Source organism: Haliotis rubra, unplaced genomic scaffold (assembly GCF_003918875.1).
Source record: "Haliotis rubra isolate DU_JTF1 unplaced genomic scaffold, ASM391887v1 Scf512, whole genome shotgun sequence".
In the NCBI taxonomy this organism is placed as follows: domain Eukaryota; kingdom Metazoa; phylum Mollusca; class Gastropoda; order Lepetellida; family Haliotidae; genus Haliotis; species Haliotis rubra.
The window spans coordinates 243,080-262,219 of record NW_025767205.1 but is presented as its reverse complement, the minus strand read 5'-3'; the positions used below and the strand labels follow the sequence as shown (position 1 = coordinate 262,219).

The window sequence follows — 19,140 nt, the reverse complement described above, 5'->3', positions numbered from 1 at the left end:
TCTTCCAGCAGTGGGCAGTATGTTTCTATCTGGGAAGACAGATTCCTTCATTTCATAAACCTCAAAAAGTGTTCTTTTCAAAGAGGTCAAATGTACAATATGCGCTTTGTTCTTCATAAGAGGGGAGATTAGTTTAATGCATTGACAATCATCGGTGTGGGATTGTCAGTGTGTACACGGGACTAGCGTCGGAATCTAATAGCTGGGCCGTACGACGTGACAATGGGATGGTAGTCTAGAGCTGATGGCCTCAGTGTTCAGTGTGGATACGGCATAGAAGCCGATCACCTGAAGCTCGTCGGTTACCGGATAAGACCGCCTCCGTGGTGTAGTGTTTAGAGCGTCCGCCCGGAGAGCGGAAGGTCGCGTGTTCGATCCCCGACCGCGTCATACCAAAAGACGTTGAAATACGGTACGTTTGGTCCCGGCCAGGCGTTCGGCATTAATGGGTACAACAAGGACTGGTCGGAACTGGTCGCTTCACTGCGGCATGGTATCTCAGTGGGCTGGCACTATAAAACCAGCTTAAGTCTGGGCTAGTACAAGCAGCCACACATACACATACACACGCACGCACGTCGTCATATGAGCGAAATATTCTCAAGCACGACGTTAAACCCAATTTCACCTCACCTCACCCGGTTACCGGATAATCACCATACAGATCTGGGGCTCCTTTCACGAAGCAACCTTAACTAAGGTTAACCTTAACTCCCATTCTGTAACATTGCACTAAGGTTACCTTAGTGACTCACGATCACCTTAGTGCTTTGTGAAAGGAGGCCCTGGGATGTACATCAACCGTATTACATGCCCATATCTTCCAAAACACTTCAACCCGCCTCAGCTCAAGGAAGATTCACGCAATGTTCTGCTTGAAGGTCTCCAAATTGTAAATCATAAAAGCGTGCAATTATTCAGTAATAAACCCCAACAGACTTACAGTGTTGTGTTATGGTAATGATACAACATACTAACAGTCATGTGAGCACTCGCCTGGAAGTAGGAAGATTAGGAATGGCGTAAAGGATGAATTAACTAACAGGAATAGTTACTGTAAGGTCAACACGTTATGGTCAAAGTCACCTTCAGACTGATTCGCCAAATCTGAAGCGAAGAATCCAGGTGGGCTTCATGACTCAACCGTGGGAAAAGTCGAGGGGGTCACACGTGTGTCACGGTGGTCACGTTCCAAGCACTGCCTGGACAAAGCAATAGTGTAAGTCTGTGTTAAATTTATGCATGAGGATACAGTGTTGTCTAGGGGTTAAAGTTGTTCTTTCAAGAACACAAGGTAGGGTTGAAGTGATGAGTCAACAGACTATATCAGTGCGCTGAACGACAATACGGGTAGCGTGAGTGTCGGGTTACATCGTGAAGAGGGGAAGTGTGCTGTACTTTCTACACTCACGTCAGGCTTCTGGGTAATGTATGTGGACAATATGAACGTACAGTGTGTGTAAACATGAGCTTGAAATCCGGGGAACATACACATATTGATAGACGTTCATTGTGCATACTGCAAGTAGATCTAAATCGCATGCATAACAACTGACATGAAGGCCCATCTTTCTGTCCCAGTCACTCTTGTCAACGTAATGTCAGAGGATGGACTGACGGGGTATTCAGATGATGTACTCAAGGGGATTCAGATGATGTACTCAAGGGTTATTCAGGTGATGTACTCAAGGGGGATTCAGATGATGTACTCAAGGGGATTCAGGGATTCAGATTCAGATGATGTACTCAAGGGGATTCAGATGATGGACTCAGATGGGGATTCAGATGATGTACTCAAGGGGATTCAGATGATGTACTCAAGGGGATTCAGATGATGTACTCAAGGGGATTCAGATGATGTACTCAAGGGGGATTCAGATGATGACTCAAGGGGATTCAGATGATAGACTCAAGGGGGATTCAGATGATGTACTCAGGGGGGATTCAGATGATGTACTCAGGGGGGATTCAGATGATGTACTCAAGGGTGATTCAGAAGATGCACTCAAGGGGGATTCAGATGATGTACTCAAGGGGGATTCAGATGATGTAGTCAAGGGGATTCAGATGATGTACTTAGGGGGATTCAGATGATGTACTCAAGGGGGATTCAGATGATGCACTCAAGGGGGATTCAGATGATGTACTCAAGGGTGATTCAGAAGATGCACTCAAGGGGGATTCAGATGATGTACTCAGGGGGGATTCAGATGATGTACTCAAGGGGGATTCAGATGATGTACTCAGGGGGATGGACTCACGTGAGGGGTGGGGGATTTGGGGGATTCACATGTTGGACCCACAGGGGATTCAGATGATGCTCTCAAAGGGAATTCCGATGGTGGTCTCATCGGGGATTCCGATGATTCTCTCAGGCGGGATTCAGATGATAGACTCGCGGGAGATTCATATTATGGATTCACTGGGGATTCAGAGGATGGACTCACGGGGAATAACATAAAGGATTCACGATAGTACCGCACAATGTAGTATCTTCAACACAGATGTTCACACCAAATATATTATAAACAAGCACCCATGTATGTATTACTGACTGTTACAAGTCCATGATGGACACACAGAAACCGGAAAACTGCAGTTTGGTGTCCCCTTTTCGATACACTTGTTATCGTTCCGATGTCCGGCAACATTCTTCATGCTCTCATCCTGTCAACTGGCATATGCTTTAGGAATCGGAGAAACACTATACTCAATACACCTTTGCGGATACGTTCCTTCAGTGTGAACGGGTGTGGTGGAGCCAAGCCTTGGATGACCTTGAAACAACATGGCATGACACCGCACCTTTACATCTCGTGTCAAAACGTTGTCGTGAACACTGCGCTCATTGTCAAACCAACAGTCAGACATTTCATCTGTAATCCGGCTCCTATGTAATGTTTTGTTTGTTTGGGGTTTTAGCTTAATTTCTCAGCCGCCAATACCTCAGCTATCTCACGGTGCCATGTAAATAATCGGGACCAGATTTACCAAGGACTTTTACAATGAGCAACGAACGTGCCATACAGTCGGAGTACAATCACTTATCTGTTTAGTCACCTCATCCGACAAGAATGGGTGGGGGTCTATACTGGTGATCAATTGTAAGTCTGGATTCACAAAGAGGGAGCTAGTGCTCTAATCAACATATCTTCCCAAGACGGGAGTGTCCACAAGCCTATATCAAATTGGTGGTAATTTTACGTCTCAATGTTGTTTCGCCCAGCGACAAAACCAAGTCATCGGTTGAACATTATAAGGCAGATTACCCTTACAGCAAAGTTAGTATCGACCTGTCAAATATATTTTATGGCAATAATATTAATAATTACATTATATGTCTAAAACACGGGTTATAGTCCGATGAAGCAACCCTCGACAACCTTGCAGGCATCACGGGGACTTTCACGACCTCTGTTTTTCATGCCGGATTTACGTTAACGTTTTACTGAAGGTAAACCTATTTTTAAAATTCTTCCTGCTCAACCGACATGCGGTCCACATTACGTAAATTACGGTTCCTTTTCGTAAGTCTTGTCACAAAACACAGGGTGTTTGCGCTCATGGTTTCGTTTTCATGTTTTCTCAAATACCGAACTGCTACAAAAGTGGACATCATAACACAGTACATTTCGAAAGAGTGACAGTTCTAAGCGTGTAACATTATTTGTGGCGGCAATTTTCGTGTTGTCGTATTGGTGGGTGATGTGTGGGTTGTGGACGTCTGCTCACTCCTGACATCAGGCAGCCTATGAGCATCCAATGCATAGGCGGATCCAGAAGGGGGTGGGGTGTGGGGTGTGGGGTGTAGGGGATGTGTGCACCCTTCTTTCCTCATTAGTGTGCGCACGCACACACACGCACGCACGCACGCACGCACGCACGCACACACGCACACACACACACACACGTGTGTATCCGGCCCTGCAATGATTCGACATATTATTAAATCCGTTTTCAGTTTTAGAATCGGTTATTGATAACCTACTGTGGCAATCATGTATTGTGTCAAAGGGAGTCCAGGTGATATTTTCCAAAAGAACGTAGTGAGGTGTTCTTAACACTGTGGTACTTGATGGATACTCAAGTATCCATCAAGATGATGGACCACCCTTTTCGTGCACGATGGAAGGGAAATAACTCTTATTTTCTCTGCATTATTCAAATTGCCTGTGATGACTAGTCACTATAAGGTTTTGAAAAGGAATCAGTGACCATACATGCATTTATAGACAATGGGGAACAATCACGTATTTGGAAATGACTGTGTACATTACGAAAGGAGCATCAAGATTGTCAGGATGAAAAAGAAAGATGCCCTTCAAGATGTTCATTCCACTGACACTTACAAATATGCTAGGCCTGTACTTGTTCAGCTACCGGAGATATGTGTAATTTTATTACAATAAACATTGTACCGAGAAACTGATAAAGAAAATGTGTCGCAAAATCGTTCTTGTGTCTTGCGATTTCATCCTATTTCATCACTTTTATGTTACTACAAGCATGAATATTGTTTTGACTTTCATTATCAGACATCGTCAGCGCTCGAAATAACCATCGCGCGCCTTACGCCCGAAGATGACTGAAAAACACTCGGACCCACAACCTTTGTTTTCTACAGATCATTATCATGGCCTTCAACTCTTTCATGCCCGATAACTAAGAGCATTATTTCCATATTAAAATATAGGGCCTACATATTCCAATCAGGACCCACAACTTTTTATGGGTCTGGTTTAGGACCTGCAGCTTTTCAGGGTTAAGGGCAAACACTGGACACCGTGGTATTAATGTTCAGTGGTTTAACAGGGGATGTTGTAGAGCCATGCAGTTGGTTGACTGGGACATTTGTAAGCACTATGACCGATTTGAAATGTTGGGGGTTGGGGATGCATTGGTGGGGTGGCGGTGATGGACACCTGTACCAGTCTGTCAGTCCAGATCATGTACTTTGGCACCTAATCTAAAGCACACCATGCGATCTGGACTACCTTTATCATACTACCATTTTGTGTGGATGCCTGAGTGGACTAGATCGCTGTCTGTATGTACTGGCGATTTGAGTGTGGGCTCGAATCCGGGATGGGACTTAACTACAAAAACGGTATAACAATCTGTAATTGACAAACATAACATGTTACAAGTGACCACGTTCGATATGGCACTGTATATTCAAAGTTTTCGGTAATGGGAACCGGAGGAGTGCACAATAATTAGTAATGTACGTGATATTGACTGGGCCAGTTGTCAGACTTCCAGTTTTGGGGAAGCCTCGGCGGCTGAGTAGGTCAGGTGGTAATTAGGTGTCTCATTCATTCGAATACAGGATGGGACTCAACTATAAATAAGTACTTGAATCTGTAATCCCAAATACAACAGAAAAATAGGTGGCGATTGTGAAAATATTTAGTGGTATGTGGATTACTTGACTGCATTATTATCTCCCTTGGCGTGTGAAGCAAAAAGTTGTCACATGTTTATTAGACTTTGTAGTATCATTAGAATACACAGTGTGGCAGTTTTAGTCATTTCGTTTAGCTTTTGAGTAATGTTTCAATATATTAATGTTACAATACAATTTTAGATGGATTGCAGACTAACTTTCAAGACGTAAAATCGACATTCCTATTTACTTCGTTTCGCATTCATACTCGTCCTTTTGTAAATATATTTAACTGGTTTGCCGATTGTGTGGCGCATCGCATTGAAAATGTATTTTTCCACAGTGGTGTAGACAGGATCCCAGTCTAAAAATCAGTCGCTCTTGCATCAGGCACATGTAGGTATGCTTTGCTGAAATCTGTTAGCCGTTTAGTAGGTTTGTTTCTGGGCTATTTCCCGAATTTCAGTATGTTTTATAAGATTAACGGAGAATCGCACAGATTGGATCGTTCATATGTACTCCTGAGTGAAACCGTTTATCTTTAGTCTCATTCCCGTATTGGACATTTTCATGTTGAATCCTGGATCATTCAATATGGATCACAATATAGAAGACATGTCCTTTTAATGTAAAAACATCTACAAGTAAACAGAAATAGCAATGACCATTTAGAAGCAGGCTAATATTCATGTGAAGCCCAATTCCCCGCTCAAATCAACCTCAACTGTCTAGCTGACATATATGTGTACAATCGCAAATGAACAATTGTTGTTGAAATGCTGAATGTATAGGTTTGTCAGGCACCCTATATAGCTTCATTTTAAATGTTATATATCAATTCTTGCGTCAGAAATATTGAGATCAAACTGAAATGTCTATCCAATCATGAGCCATTGCACAAATCTAACCAGTCTGTCATCATGGGCGTACAAAATGTGTGATTCCAAGTTTTGATTGTTCAGAATAGCCTTGAGGTTTGATAGGTGTAGACCCGAGAACAGATCGAACATTTGCCTTGTTTTCAGTATTGTAAGATTTGGTATCTTCTTTCAGAGTTGGATAAACAGCCAAGATGGTACTGTCATGTCGATTTTACAAGAACAGATTCCCAGAAGTGGAGGATGTTGTCATGGTGAACGTCCGCTCCATTGCCGAGATGGGAGCCTATGTTCATCTGCTAGAGTACAACAATATTGAGGGCATGATTCTGCTCAGTGAGCTGTCCAGGAGACGTATCCGATCTATCAACAAACTCATCCGAGTGGGGCGCAGTGAATGTGTTGTAGTTATAAGAGTTGACAAAGATAAAGGTTTGGTGTGACTTCTTGTGTTAATATCTCATACTTCTGTAGGGGAATTTGAAGTTTCTTTTACATTCTAATGTCGTAAAAGGATTCATGTAAACTGATACATTCAAGAATCAATTCAGAAATTGGCAGTATATCTTTATGCTTCATCCAGATACATTAATAGGATTTTATGTGTTGGATATGTAAATACGTTTTTCAGTACATGTTCCATGGTGCCCTTACTGACATGGCTCAAAAGGTTATCTGTTTTCAGTGTGTGCCAAGTTATTCATTACTTAAACCCTGAGCGAAATAGTAACATCTCAGAAAAAATATTTAGAACCAGTGTCTGAGATTAGAAAAAAAGAGCTGTTAACATGGTAAGAATAATTATGATGTCCCCAATGAAAGCTCTAATCATGGTAATACAAATAGAAGATTGGACTTGGAAGGGTCTTCCTCAGTTGACCGGAGCACATTTTTATACAGTAGGACTGGACTGTTGTTCCCTCTAGGAGTAAACTGCCTCCGTGGTGTAGTGGTTAGAGTGTCTTCCGGAGAGCGGAAGGTCGTGGGTTCAATCCCCGGCTGCGTCACATGAAAAGACGTTAAAATATTGTTGTTGTTGTTGGTCCCTGCCTGGCGCTCTGCTTTAATGGGTGTAACAAGGACTGGTCGGCTCGGAGTCAGTATAATGTGTCTGAGTGGGATATTCATAATTAGCTGCGGCATGGTATCTCAGTGAGCTAGCACTATAAAACCAGCTTAAGTCTGGGCTAGTACAAGCAGCCACACATAGACACGCATGCACGTCGTCATATGAGCGAAATAATCTTAGGCGTGACTTGAAACCCCATATAACCTCACCTAACCCTCAAGGAGTAGGAAATAAGGTCATCTGACATGAAACGTTTGCTGATCATTGTTGCTTGTTAAATGTTAAGAATAGTAAATGTTAGATCTTTAACTTGGGTTATGCTAATAATCTATTTTCCTCTGCTCTCAGTCACCCACCACCAGCTGTTTATTCATTTTATTTCTTTAAATTTTGCCAGGCTTCTGACATTACTGGACATATTAATAATATGATGATTATTCTAAAGAGAGCTGTAATCATGACAACTGTGAAGATGTCATAAGTAAGCACTCTACATTTTAAAGATGTGTTTTGTGTGAATATATTCATCGGGACTTAAATCTTGTACTGTACACCTTTTTAACCAACAGGATATATTGACTTGTCCAAAAGACGAGTTTCCCCAGAGGAGGTGGTGAAGTGTGAGGAGAAGTTTGCCAAGGCCAAGGCTGTAAGTCACTCCACCTTCTATCTGCAACACCTGTGTGAAAACATACCTGAGACATACCAGCTGATAATATTACTTCCCGTTGATGATGTCATTGTACATTATAAACATACAACTGTATTACCCACTATGTATTTACATCACATGTGAAAAGTGTTTTTGGTTATCGGATGGCCAATCAGATAGTGCTGTCAGTAGCACTGAGCAGTGTATTGTTCTGATGTCAAGCACTGTGATTTCAGGTACCTGACTCTGAGTTTGAATCCTGGATGGGACTCAACCCAACAAAAGTACTAGAATCTGTACTTTACTGAGAAAGTGTAATCTGAAATAAAACGTGTTTCATTTGACCACTTTCTAAATATACTACCGACAAAAAATAAGGGAACTGATGAAATGACAGTGAATGTGAAATTGCTCTGAATGTCCACTAAATCAAATGTGGGCGTAAAGTTCAATATCTGGTGTGTCCACCATGTTGGGCAACACATTCACGACATCTTGATGGCATACTGTTGATTAATTTCCGGATGGTTGCCCGTGGTATTGCCCGCCATTCCTCCTGAAGAGCTGCACCAAGCTGGGCCAGGTTGACGGGTGCGGGGTCCCTGGCGTACACCCTGCAACCGAGAATGTCCCATAGATGTTCAATAAGGGACAGGTCTGGGGACTTAAAGGGCCAGTCCAATGACTGTATGCCCTCTCGTCGGAGATAAGCTGTGACAATTTGGGCCCGATGTGGTCTGGCATTATCATCTTGGAATTCAAAATTACTGCCGATGATTCTAGCCAGTGGAGCCACGACAGGACGCGCAAAATTTCGATCAACGTATCGCTGACCAGTCAAGGATTCATTAACGATGACCAGTTCTGATCGCCTGTCATGTGTAACCCCGCCCCACACCATGACACTACCACCCCATATCGATCATGGTCAATAATTGCCGCTCTGGCATACCGCTCACCGCTACTGGCACCAACAACGCGTTTTCTGCCATCTGTGAATCTGAGGCAAAACCTTGACTCATCTGAGAACATGGTGTAACGCCAATGGCGCAAAGCCCCGCCCCTGATGCTGCCTAGCCCATGCCAATCTTTGGCCTATGGTGAGCTGTAAGAGTAACACCCTTGAAAGGTCGCCTTTGCTTTCAGATGTGCTTGAGAGAGCCGTTTTTAACGGTTGAGTGTGAAATTCGCCCAGTGTGGGGTAGTAATGGAAGCGCTTTTTCGTCACGCCCGAAGACCCTATTGATGGCAGGTGCTGATATGAACCTCCATTGTCAGTAGGGCCATTAATGTAATGAGACGATCCTGTCGTGGTGTCATTGATTTTGGTCTACCACGCCCAGGTCTCATTGCAACCCCACCCGTTTGACGGTACTTGTCCCACAGGCATGAAATTACACTTTTTGATTTACCCAACATTCGGGCAACTTGACAGAATGATGTCCCCCCCTCTATCATCCCCACAATTCTCCATTTTGTTTGTTCATTGAGATACTGCCTCGGAGGCATTTTTCAGCATATGTTCAACTCTCTTGCATTAGTGATTGTGAGTTCTCCAATACGTTTACAGTGGTTGACTTCTGTGTGCAAGTGCATCCCGTGTTGGTAATGCATCATGTGGAATTTCATTGTCATTGGATGTTGCGTTCGGGTGCAACGCTACGGTAACGCACCCTTTCACCTCTACGTTTGCTGCATTCAATTTCTTAGTTCCCTTATTTTTTGTCGATAGTATAGCATTGTGTATTCGTGGCTGTGACTTCACTGACTGCTTGTAGCCGTGTCTTGACCACATGGACTGCTTCTCATATGGTCAGCCACTGGTTTGCCTGGTCCAGACTTCAGGGTAAAGGTTGTGGTATTAACAATATAGCTCGGAAGTCGTGGAAAAGAACATGTGCTCTGTGGTTGTGTAGTGCTTGATTGCTTTTGTCTGTTTGCTCCAGGTAAACAGCATACTGCGACACGTGGCAGAGATACTTGGCTACACATCTGATGAACAGTTTGAGGAGCTGTACACAAAAACTGCATGGGCCTTTGACGACAAGTATAAGAAACCTGGTACTTCATATGAAATCTTCAAACATGCCGTTACGTAAGTTGTTTGGTTTTATGAAATAAAGTCACCCAGTATACGTCATCAACATGATCAAAGCTACACATTTTAGCTGCAGTAATGGATCAGTTAAGACTATTTTGCATTGTTATTGCCTGCATGCTTCTGCATCTTTGATTAACTTGTGGGAAAATAACAGGACTAGGCTTAATAAATTACCCAGTTACAAACACAGTTAAATAATAAATTACAGTATTTACCATGTTTACTGGAAGTTTTGTAATTGGATTCTTTTAATTATTTCTGGTATATGCAATCACCATGATGTGACACCAAAGTTTAACATGTCAACATGAGGTTTATGCTTTCATTAATTTAATGGTACTTGAATCATATATGAGTCATTTGATAAAAGATTTGGATAAATAAGTGTGTTGTTTCCGTTCCTTCACTAAAGCTCCGCTTTGTCCATGTACAAGGGGAAGTAACTCTTTCCTTATTTACTGACACGACATACACACTGTAACCAGCACATCACATTGTAATATGTAGATTAGTCAAACAATGATTATCGTTATGAACTCATTATATGGGGGTTGCCACTGATGACATTGCCACTGATGACATTTCCACATAACTACTGCAACAGTCAGTACTGAGTATAAGTACTGCTTTCAAGACGAAGTAATCAGATATCTGAGCTTATGTTCATTTAGATAAGTTTATGGAACAAATGATCCCTAGAAAATGGGCATGATTGGCTGTTGTTCATAATATGCATGATCTATTACAGTTTCTTTGAAGACTTTGAGGTGGATAGCTAGTTTCAAGGGCCTCACTCAAATGGCTCTATGACAATCTTCCTTGCATTTCACGAGAATTTTCTTAACCAACATGATCACCATTCACGCGATAACGACTAATCTTCGAGCTTGTTATACAAAAAATTATGTTGTTCTTGACAGCTTTCATTGGCATTGCATTGATTTTATTTATTAGCTACACTGAGCAGAGTGGACAAGACAGTGCAGGGCTCGATTTAGTGCTTTGTTACTTGCACTGGTGCAACCCAATATTATAAAGTGCAACCTAGTTATTACTCTAACTTGCACCAGGTGCAAGTCAATTTTTGAGTGGGTAAACTGCTGAATAAAACATCTAATTAATTCAATAGCATATTTCTTTCTTTACATATTGCAATAAAAGCAGTGCAACTGGAATTTGGATGGTGCAACTATGTTTTTATCTTAGGTTGCACCTGGTGTAAGTAGGTTAACATCCCTTAAATTGAGCCCTGCAGTGGTATGGCTCACTACAAAGCCACATAGGGGATATATAAACCATGCATAACACAAAGCAGTACTGGGTATGTGTTACTGCATGTGCTGGGAGTCAAAACTGCCCAGTTTAGATTGTGAATGTTGTTATTGCACATGGGCACCTTTGTTGGTGCCATGTTGAGTCATCCTTTGTAATAATCCGTGAAATAACATCAGGATGTGATATTCCATCATTAACTCTCCCAATTAGACATAAGGTTTCTTTGGGGAACAGTTGTTGATTGCATTGAGATAACATGCACAGGTGTTTGCCATATTGATAGAACGTGTGTGTGGTTCCAGGAACCCAGAGGTCCTTGATGAGTGTAACATTGATGACGAGACAAAGGACGTGCTGCTCCAGAACATCAAACGTCGACTGACACCACAGGCAGTGAAGATCAGGGCAGGTAACTAGTACACTTTCTATTGTCTTGCCCTCCGTTATGTGAGTGATGGGAGTTCGGAGACACCGCATACATTGGTTGGTTTCAGTCGGTGGGGTGATCTGTCAGGGACCTAACGTGATAAAATTTCCATGGTTTTGTGGCTGTAAATAAGCTTGTGTACTTATCATGCTCTATGTAATAATGCTAAACCTTCCGTTAATCCTGTTTATCTGAAGAACATATTAATTACAACCATTCTGCGCTGTACTATTTTCAGATATTGAGGTTGCGTGTACAAATTATGAAGGTGTTGATGCTGTGAAACGAGCACTGAAGAAAGGGTTGGAGTTGTCCACAGAGAACCTGCCTATCAAGGTACACTTTTCCATTCTGCTAGTATATCCTAGTATATCAGACCTGATGTCCTGTCCTCTGTTATATCCTAGTTGATCAGATCTAATGTCCTGTCCTCTGTTATATCCTAGTATATCAGACCTGATGTCCTGTCCTCTTTTATATCCTAGTAGATCAGATCTTATGTCCTGTCTTCTGTTATATGCCAGTAGATCAGACCCAATGTCCTGTCCTTTGTTATATCCTAGTATATCAGACCTAATGTCCTGTCCTCTGTTATATCCTAGTATATCAGACCTGATGTCCTGTCCTCTGTTATATCCTAGTTGATCAGATCTAATGTCTTGTCCTTTGTTATATCCTAGTATATCAGACCTGATGTCATGTCCTCTTTTATACTCTAGTAGATCAGATCTTATGTCCTGTCTTCTGTTATATGCCAGTAGATCAGACCCAATGTCCTGTCCTTTGTTATATCCTAGTATATCAAACCCAATGTCCTGTCCTTTGATATATCCGAGTATATCAGACCTGATGTCCTGTCCTCTGTTACAGATCAACCTGATTGCCCCTCCCCTGTATGTGATAACAACCCAGACCCTGGAGCGTACAGAGGGGCTGGCCAAGCTGAACCAGGCAGTGGCTATGATCAAGGAGAGCATAGAGGATGCAGGAGGGGCCTTCAACATCCAGCAGCAGGTGTGTGGTGCAATTGGTGTATTCCATACAGTTAGACACATGATAGTAGGATGGCTAGCCAGGATGGCTGAGTGTGACATCCTCTAGAGAATTTGACCTTTCATCATCTAGTAACTTTGCTGACCTTTTTCAGAACTGAACACTGGAATATAGATTGACTGATATCCAGTTATCTTTAGTATGCAAACTCTCAAACACCATGCCTCCGTTTTCTGCAGAAAGGGACATAACTCCATGCAGACGTTTTGTTAATGTTCTACTAATGTCTTTATCTGGGGCTGTGTTGAAGCATAGCAAGGTTTATCTTAGGTATGAGACTTGAAAGCTTTGATAAAATGATACGGATGTTGTGTTGCAGGCCCGTGTGGTGTCCGACATCGATGAGATTGAGCTCGCCAAACAGTTGGAGCGTTTGGAGGAAGAGAACCGGGAGGTTGATGGTGATGCTGACGATGATGATGAAGAAGAGTATGGGATGGTGATGCCCGATGACAAACTAGCCGATGTTGACATTGTTAAAGAAGACTAAGAGACGTGTGGAGGGGAGTGCTTAATCATCAGATTTTCGCTGGACTCGTCAGTCTCCTACTGATCATTGACCTGATGCCATTGTTGACATCACCACTGTCTGATGCAAACATATGTGTTTCCCAAACACTGAATCATTAATTGTATTGATTTGGGCAGATCTGGTGCAAGATCTGAGACTGGTGCCATCAACTCTGTATACTGAGATCGCCAGGATGTTCGGAACCAGGCACTCAGTCCTGATGTGGAGCCAATCAGCATCTGCATACAGCCACATGTATATTGTATTCTACGAGATGTCATTAAAATTCAATGTGTATAAATCAAGTTTTGCGTTCTTGTATGTTATATTGTGTTTTTTCTGGTCTAGTGGATCAATGATCTGCCCTGAATTCAGTTCTATAAAAGTACCAGCTGGAACTGTACAACTCAGCCCAGTAATGAAGTTCTTGAAAGTCATTTGGAAGTTGGATGAACATGATGAATACATGACACGTTTTATGGATGACACGTTTTATGGATAACAACGTCTTCTTATTCTTTGTGACCGCCTCCGTGGTGTAGTGGTTAGAGCGTCCGCCCGGAGAGGGGAAGGTCGCGGGTTCGATCCCCTGCAGCGTCATACCAAAAAACGTTAAAATATGGTACTTGTTGGTCCCTGCCTGGCGCTCGGCATTAATGGGTACAAGGACTGGTCGGCTCGGAGTCAGTATAATGTGTTTGAGTGGGGTATTCATGCTTCACTGCTGCATGGTATCTCAGTGGGCTAGCACCATAAAACCAGCTTAAGTCTGGGCTAGTACAAGCAGCCACACATACACACGCATGCACGTCGTCATATGAGCGAAATGTTCTCAAGCACGACGTTAAACCCAATTTCACTTCACTTCCACTACCATGTTTCAGTGTTGTATCTTTTAGGCGTACCAGAATACTAATCATTGTGAGTTTGAATACCACACTCACTCAGATCATAAAACCTTTTTCATGACCACACCCATTTTGTTTGGTTTAATCAATGCAACATGTACATAGTGCTGAATGTTGAGTTTCGCGATACCTGGGTAACTTATTAAACTCACTATGTCACGAAAACGTTTATGCTTATGTCTTTAAATATACATATTAATGCTGGTTCTATCAAAATGAGACATTTAAAGACCCTAATCCTTAGTCCACAAAGAACCCTGATTTTAACATACTTTTAGCAAACGTCAAGATCGGCATTCATTCTCTTAACACGTACACATGTTCCAATGACTAACAGTATCCGAGACATGGTTCATTCTGAAAGTATCATCCTCTGTGTAGGACTTGGCCTACCACATTAATGGGATAAAGCTGATGTGATGGTATGGTATTTGGGTTTATGTCGACTTGGACAACTTAAGGTCCATGTGTGCCCAAATACATCAAATGAGTGAGTAATGAAAATGAGATGATCAACCAGTCTGTCTCGGTAGTGTTCAGGTAATCACTATTTTTAAATTGACGATACGGTGAGGAATTCTAATATTGCCCCTTAATTGAACCATAGAATATGTTTGGATCATAAAGTGTAAATAGAGAAAATGAGCTTTCTTTCTCAATTTCTGCACTTCTTAAATTTAATGTTATTGTGGCCTGGGCATTCAATTGAATAACGTTTCACTGTCTCGGTAGTATATTCATCACTGTGCGAACATACAGGGATGACCTCTTTATCAATGTCAGGCAGTGTCTAAGACGACGTGCAATTATGACCTCCTCACTTTTCCTGCGTCGGTGAGTTGTCCAATGTAGTTTTAAAGGAAAACCTGTGAATATGTGTCGGCCAGCAGTCCAAGCATCCCACAACTGTTGACAGCTCGAGGTGAACGATTTTACTTAATTGGAGTCGAAAACCTTTGGTTGGGGTCTGAATTCTGAAATTCTGAATATCGTTACCTCATGATATTCCAAGCCAGAGTTCGCAAGTTCGTCGTTTATCGCATTTCAAAAAATGAGCTGGAATCCACACAAGTCACTCAATACTCTTGAGTCCAAGATGTACCCAGCCTCAATGTGACAAAACAATGTCACTTCGTGAACCACTGATACCAAATTCGACTGCACCCACATCAGCCACGGAGTCTGTAAATACAGGGGCGGATACAGCTTTTTGAGAAAAGGGGTAGGTGCACAGTTCATTTTCACCCGTTTTCACGGGAGTTTCAATTGTCATTTAATAAACTTTCAGTACAAGGGGGGTTGGGGCGCACTCCTGCACCCCTCTCTGGGTCCGCCTATGAAATATAACTGCATCTGCATCAAATGATGAAAGATGCTAATTTAGTCTGAACGCACCTGAGATGTATTGTTAACTCAAGGTACTTGTTATTTTGAGCGACATGTTGTTACCAATACCTGGGTTGGTGGTGATGCCATACGCTCACATCGAATCGGCTCCCAACGCGTTGTTTCTAATCCGTGACCGCTCATGGCCAAACGGCGCCTTTCTAGGAACAGGATCGGCGCTCTGAAATCACGAGCAGCACTCAAAAATAATGGTAATGGCGTGTCCAATGATTTTACCATCAGACAACGAGAACAAATTAAGGATGTGAAGGACGGGAGAATTATCGGGTACTTTTAGAATGGTGAGCTGTTGACTAAAACAAGTAATGATAGACATCCGCATGAAACAGGGAGATCTGAGAGAACCAACCGACAAGCGAGCAGTAGTAGACAGCGTGACGGTTATAGTAGGGCTCAGCAATCCAGCAAGCCCCAGGATCTTTTCACACAGGATGGAAATAAGTCGCACACCGTCAACAATAGAGTGTCTGTGTTATCATGGGACATTGATGGTTTGCGTAGAAAGTTTAATGACTTGATTTAGTGCTTATCTCCAGCCATTTGACATTGCGTGTCTAATGGAGACATTAATAACTGATTTTGCCAACGTAAATTGTCTACCTGGGTACCAAATGTTTTCCCCACCAGTGAAACAATCATGATCAGGTGGATGTTCTGGTGGTGGGTGTCTGTGCAAGACACGAAACCGTGAATCAGTGCGTTCCACTTGGCACACAAAAAGACAATTTGATATGTTTACAATTTCTTAAAGCTGATTTTAATTTAACAAATGAGTTCTTGTAATACAGCTATATTTTACAACGGGAATATTGATTCAGGTTAACTTCTTGATGAAAATTAGACTTTTATAATGGACCATTGATTTCACGTTTTCTCACGTGTTACATTATCAGGATTTTATTATTTGTAACTACCTGCTTCACCTTTCACTAAAGTGGGTGAGACCAGATCACACATTTGGATAAATTACAGTATTGGTTTATCATGCAACTTGATTCACCAAGTCACACTAGAAATAGCATATTTTGAAGTATCTAAAGGATATAGTTCATCACATTATTGCGAAGGACACTATATACACAACGTACACAGACAATGTCTGTTTCCAGACCAGCTTCAGCGAATGTCCAACAGCATCTGACAATTCAGGGTGTCTACCGCATAATGTTCATCAGTGGAAAAGATCAGGATCTTGTCTTCTCCACCATCTGCACAGTGGAAGGATCTGCCATGTCTGGTTGTAGTCCACTGCCCCACAAGGTCAGCATCAGGTCTGGTTAGTGGCAGGACAAGGGTTGTCATTAAGCAATGTCGATAGAGGGCATTGTTGAAGCTGGGGAAGGAAAGAAGATGTGGAACGGTCTGAATTGAGGTTAGCCTGCACTGCAGATAAACTGGACAGGTATTGCGTCTTCTCTGGCCCGTTTCCTCAAAGTACAATGTACTAATAAACTTGACTGGAGTCAAATCTGAAGATGGATGGATAGTAGTCCGAGACACCTTTCAGGAAGTTCCCAGCAGTGAAACATATCCCTCAGCAGGTCTTGATGCTATATCTTCAGTGTGTGGTCTGACATATGGTTTGATTCCTGGAGTAGGTGAACCCATCACGGACTATTTGTGGGGTTCCTCTCTGAGACCCGAGACTCAACACTCCGTATACCAGCCATGGTGGTGATTTCCGACTTAGACTGTGATATGGTACATGTGAGATCACTCTCAGGTTATGGAGAAGTGTAATCTGTTTAATGTGTTCTTGTTCAGCCTAACATTGCATTTAATGAACATGATGGGGGTAAAACTCAAGCGTTTAAAGATTCTTGTTAATCTTCCCAGGGTTACCTATGTCCTATATCTCAGGAAATACCGTGAATCCTACTGTTTCTAAAACACATGCAACCCAACAGAGATTAGACGCAACTGATAATCACAATAATAACTTGGTTAACAAGCTAAACAAGCTGGAGTCGCTCACTGTCTGCTTCACACAGTTGGGAGCACCTCATTATTTAGTAAGTAAGACCAGGCAGTTATACTGGTAACACTTGACTGGTCTATCCGATAATTGGATCGTCTGACAAATGGAGTGTTCGACAAATGGCAATGAACCGGCAATAAGGATGACAAGTTTAGGTATGTAGGAGATAGTGGTTCCAGGGTTCTTGATTACCTTCTTGCATTTGTTGGTCTGTTTGTGTTTTTAGCAATGGTAAATGTTGGTGCCACATTAGATTCTTACCATTTCCCAGTGCAGTTATCTTGCAGATTATTTCCCCCTGTATCCAGGCTATAGATTGGGATGATCGTGATCATGCCTCTGCCGCGTGGGTCGTTACTTACAGATCAGTTACTGATTTACCTGGTCACGAGTCGATTAGATAACAAACTTGTCGTTAAATAACAAATACGCTTTAATAGTCAAAACGTGTTCAATGTTGTTATAAGACAACAACCTTTACCTGTTATACATTGTACCTGTAGCGTCAGTGATGGACAGTGTTGTACTACGTTTAGACTTGTGCTACAACTTCTTAGACGTCTGGGGTGGTGGAGTAGCCCAGTGGTTAAAGTGCTCGCTCGTCACGCCGAAGACCCGGGTTCGATTCCCCCCATGGGTACAATGAGTGAAGCCTATTTCTGGTGTCCCCTGCCGTGATATTGCTGGAACATTGCTAAAAGCGGCGTAAAACTAAATTCACTCATAGGCGTCTCTAGTGGCGCTCAAACAACGTAGAATGATCTGAAAAGTCTATTCTCGAGTTATCTGCTTCGAGACTATTGTAGATTTTGCTCGGCATTTCCTTGGGTATATATAAGGGAGCGAGTTATTGCCTCTAATCTCACATTACGTCTCAAGTTACCAGGATACCTGGTATTGTGAGTGCAGATGGGCATACCCTGCCATGCCTAGCTGTATGTTGAATTACTGTTAATGTGGTAACTTAAAAATGTATGTAAATATAATTAAACTACTATTAGAATTACTACCAAACATATATCGCACGCACACATTATGTTTATGTTAGGGACATTAGATCTATCATCAAAGATTCCACTCTGTCATAATCTTCTAACATACATAGTATTTTTAGGGATCATTTCTTTCGTATGCATCGCCATGACTTCAGGTAAAACTGGCAGTCTACCAAACCACGAGGACGACATGTATCCTGTTTGTATGAATGGCTTCATCTGTTACTTTCTTATCACCGATATACATAACAGGCTTCTCTCCGACTCATAACTAGCCCTTAAGCTGTTCAACTGTATAAACATCATGTCATCCATTCAAATGATCTTCTCACAGATAGTTGGGATGTTACTGGTTCCACAACTGTGTTACAATCAACACCGAACACATCACTCAATCGTTGTACATACCATCTCAATCTCTGTAATACTCAATCTACATCTCACTGGCTCACTCACTTAATATCTATACATTTTGCTTGTATCATATTCTGTCATTCACC

At 42.2% G+C, this 19,140-nt stretch overlaps 1 protein-coding gene across 5 annotated transcripts; it reads left to right on the top strand.

The window, feature by feature from the left end:
* The first annotated feature begins 993 nt into the window (after positions 1 to 993).
* On the top strand, positions 994 to 13,657 carry LOC124292305 (eukaryotic translation initiation factor 2 subunit 1-like). Of its 5 annotated transcripts, none has more exons than XM_046729374.1 (8): positions 994 to 1,219; positions 6,440 to 6,696; positions 7,903 to 7,982; positions 9,932 to 10,080; positions 11,664 to 11,770; positions 12,027 to 12,124; positions 12,659 to 12,802; positions 13,161 to 13,657. In XM_046729374.1, the coding sequence occupies exons 2-8, from the start codon at positions 6,459 to 6,461 to the stop codon at positions 13,329 to 13,331; spliced, it is 987 nt and encodes a 328-aa protein (XP_046585330.1). In that variant the 5' UTR covers positions 994 to 1,219; positions 6,440 to 6,458; the 3' UTR covers positions 13,332 to 13,657. The 5 variants fall into 5 exon arrangements, with proteins under 5 accessions (XP_046585330.1, XP_046585327.1, XP_046585329.1 ...); XM_046729371.1 differs by lacking the exon at positions 994 to 1,219 and adding an exon at positions 5,680 to 5,782; XM_046729373.1 differs by lacking the exon at positions 994 to 1,219 and adding an exon at positions 5,753 to 5,786.
* The last annotated feature ends 5,483 nt before the right edge of the window (positions 13,658 to 19,140 follow it).

Coding starts and splice junctions, on each gene's coding strand:
- LOC124292305 (XM_046729374.1), top strand. CDS start 6,459: ATGGTACTGTCATGTCGATTTTACAAGAACAGATTCCCAGAAGTGGAG. Junction 6,697..7,902: donor AAGAGTTGACAAAGATAAAG/GTTTGGTGTGAC, acceptor TTTAACCAACAG/GATATATTGACTTGTCCAAA. Junction 12,803..13,160: donor CCTTCAACATCCAGCAGCAG/GTGTGTGGTGCA, acceptor GTTGTGTTGCAG/GCCCGTGTGGTGTCCGACAT.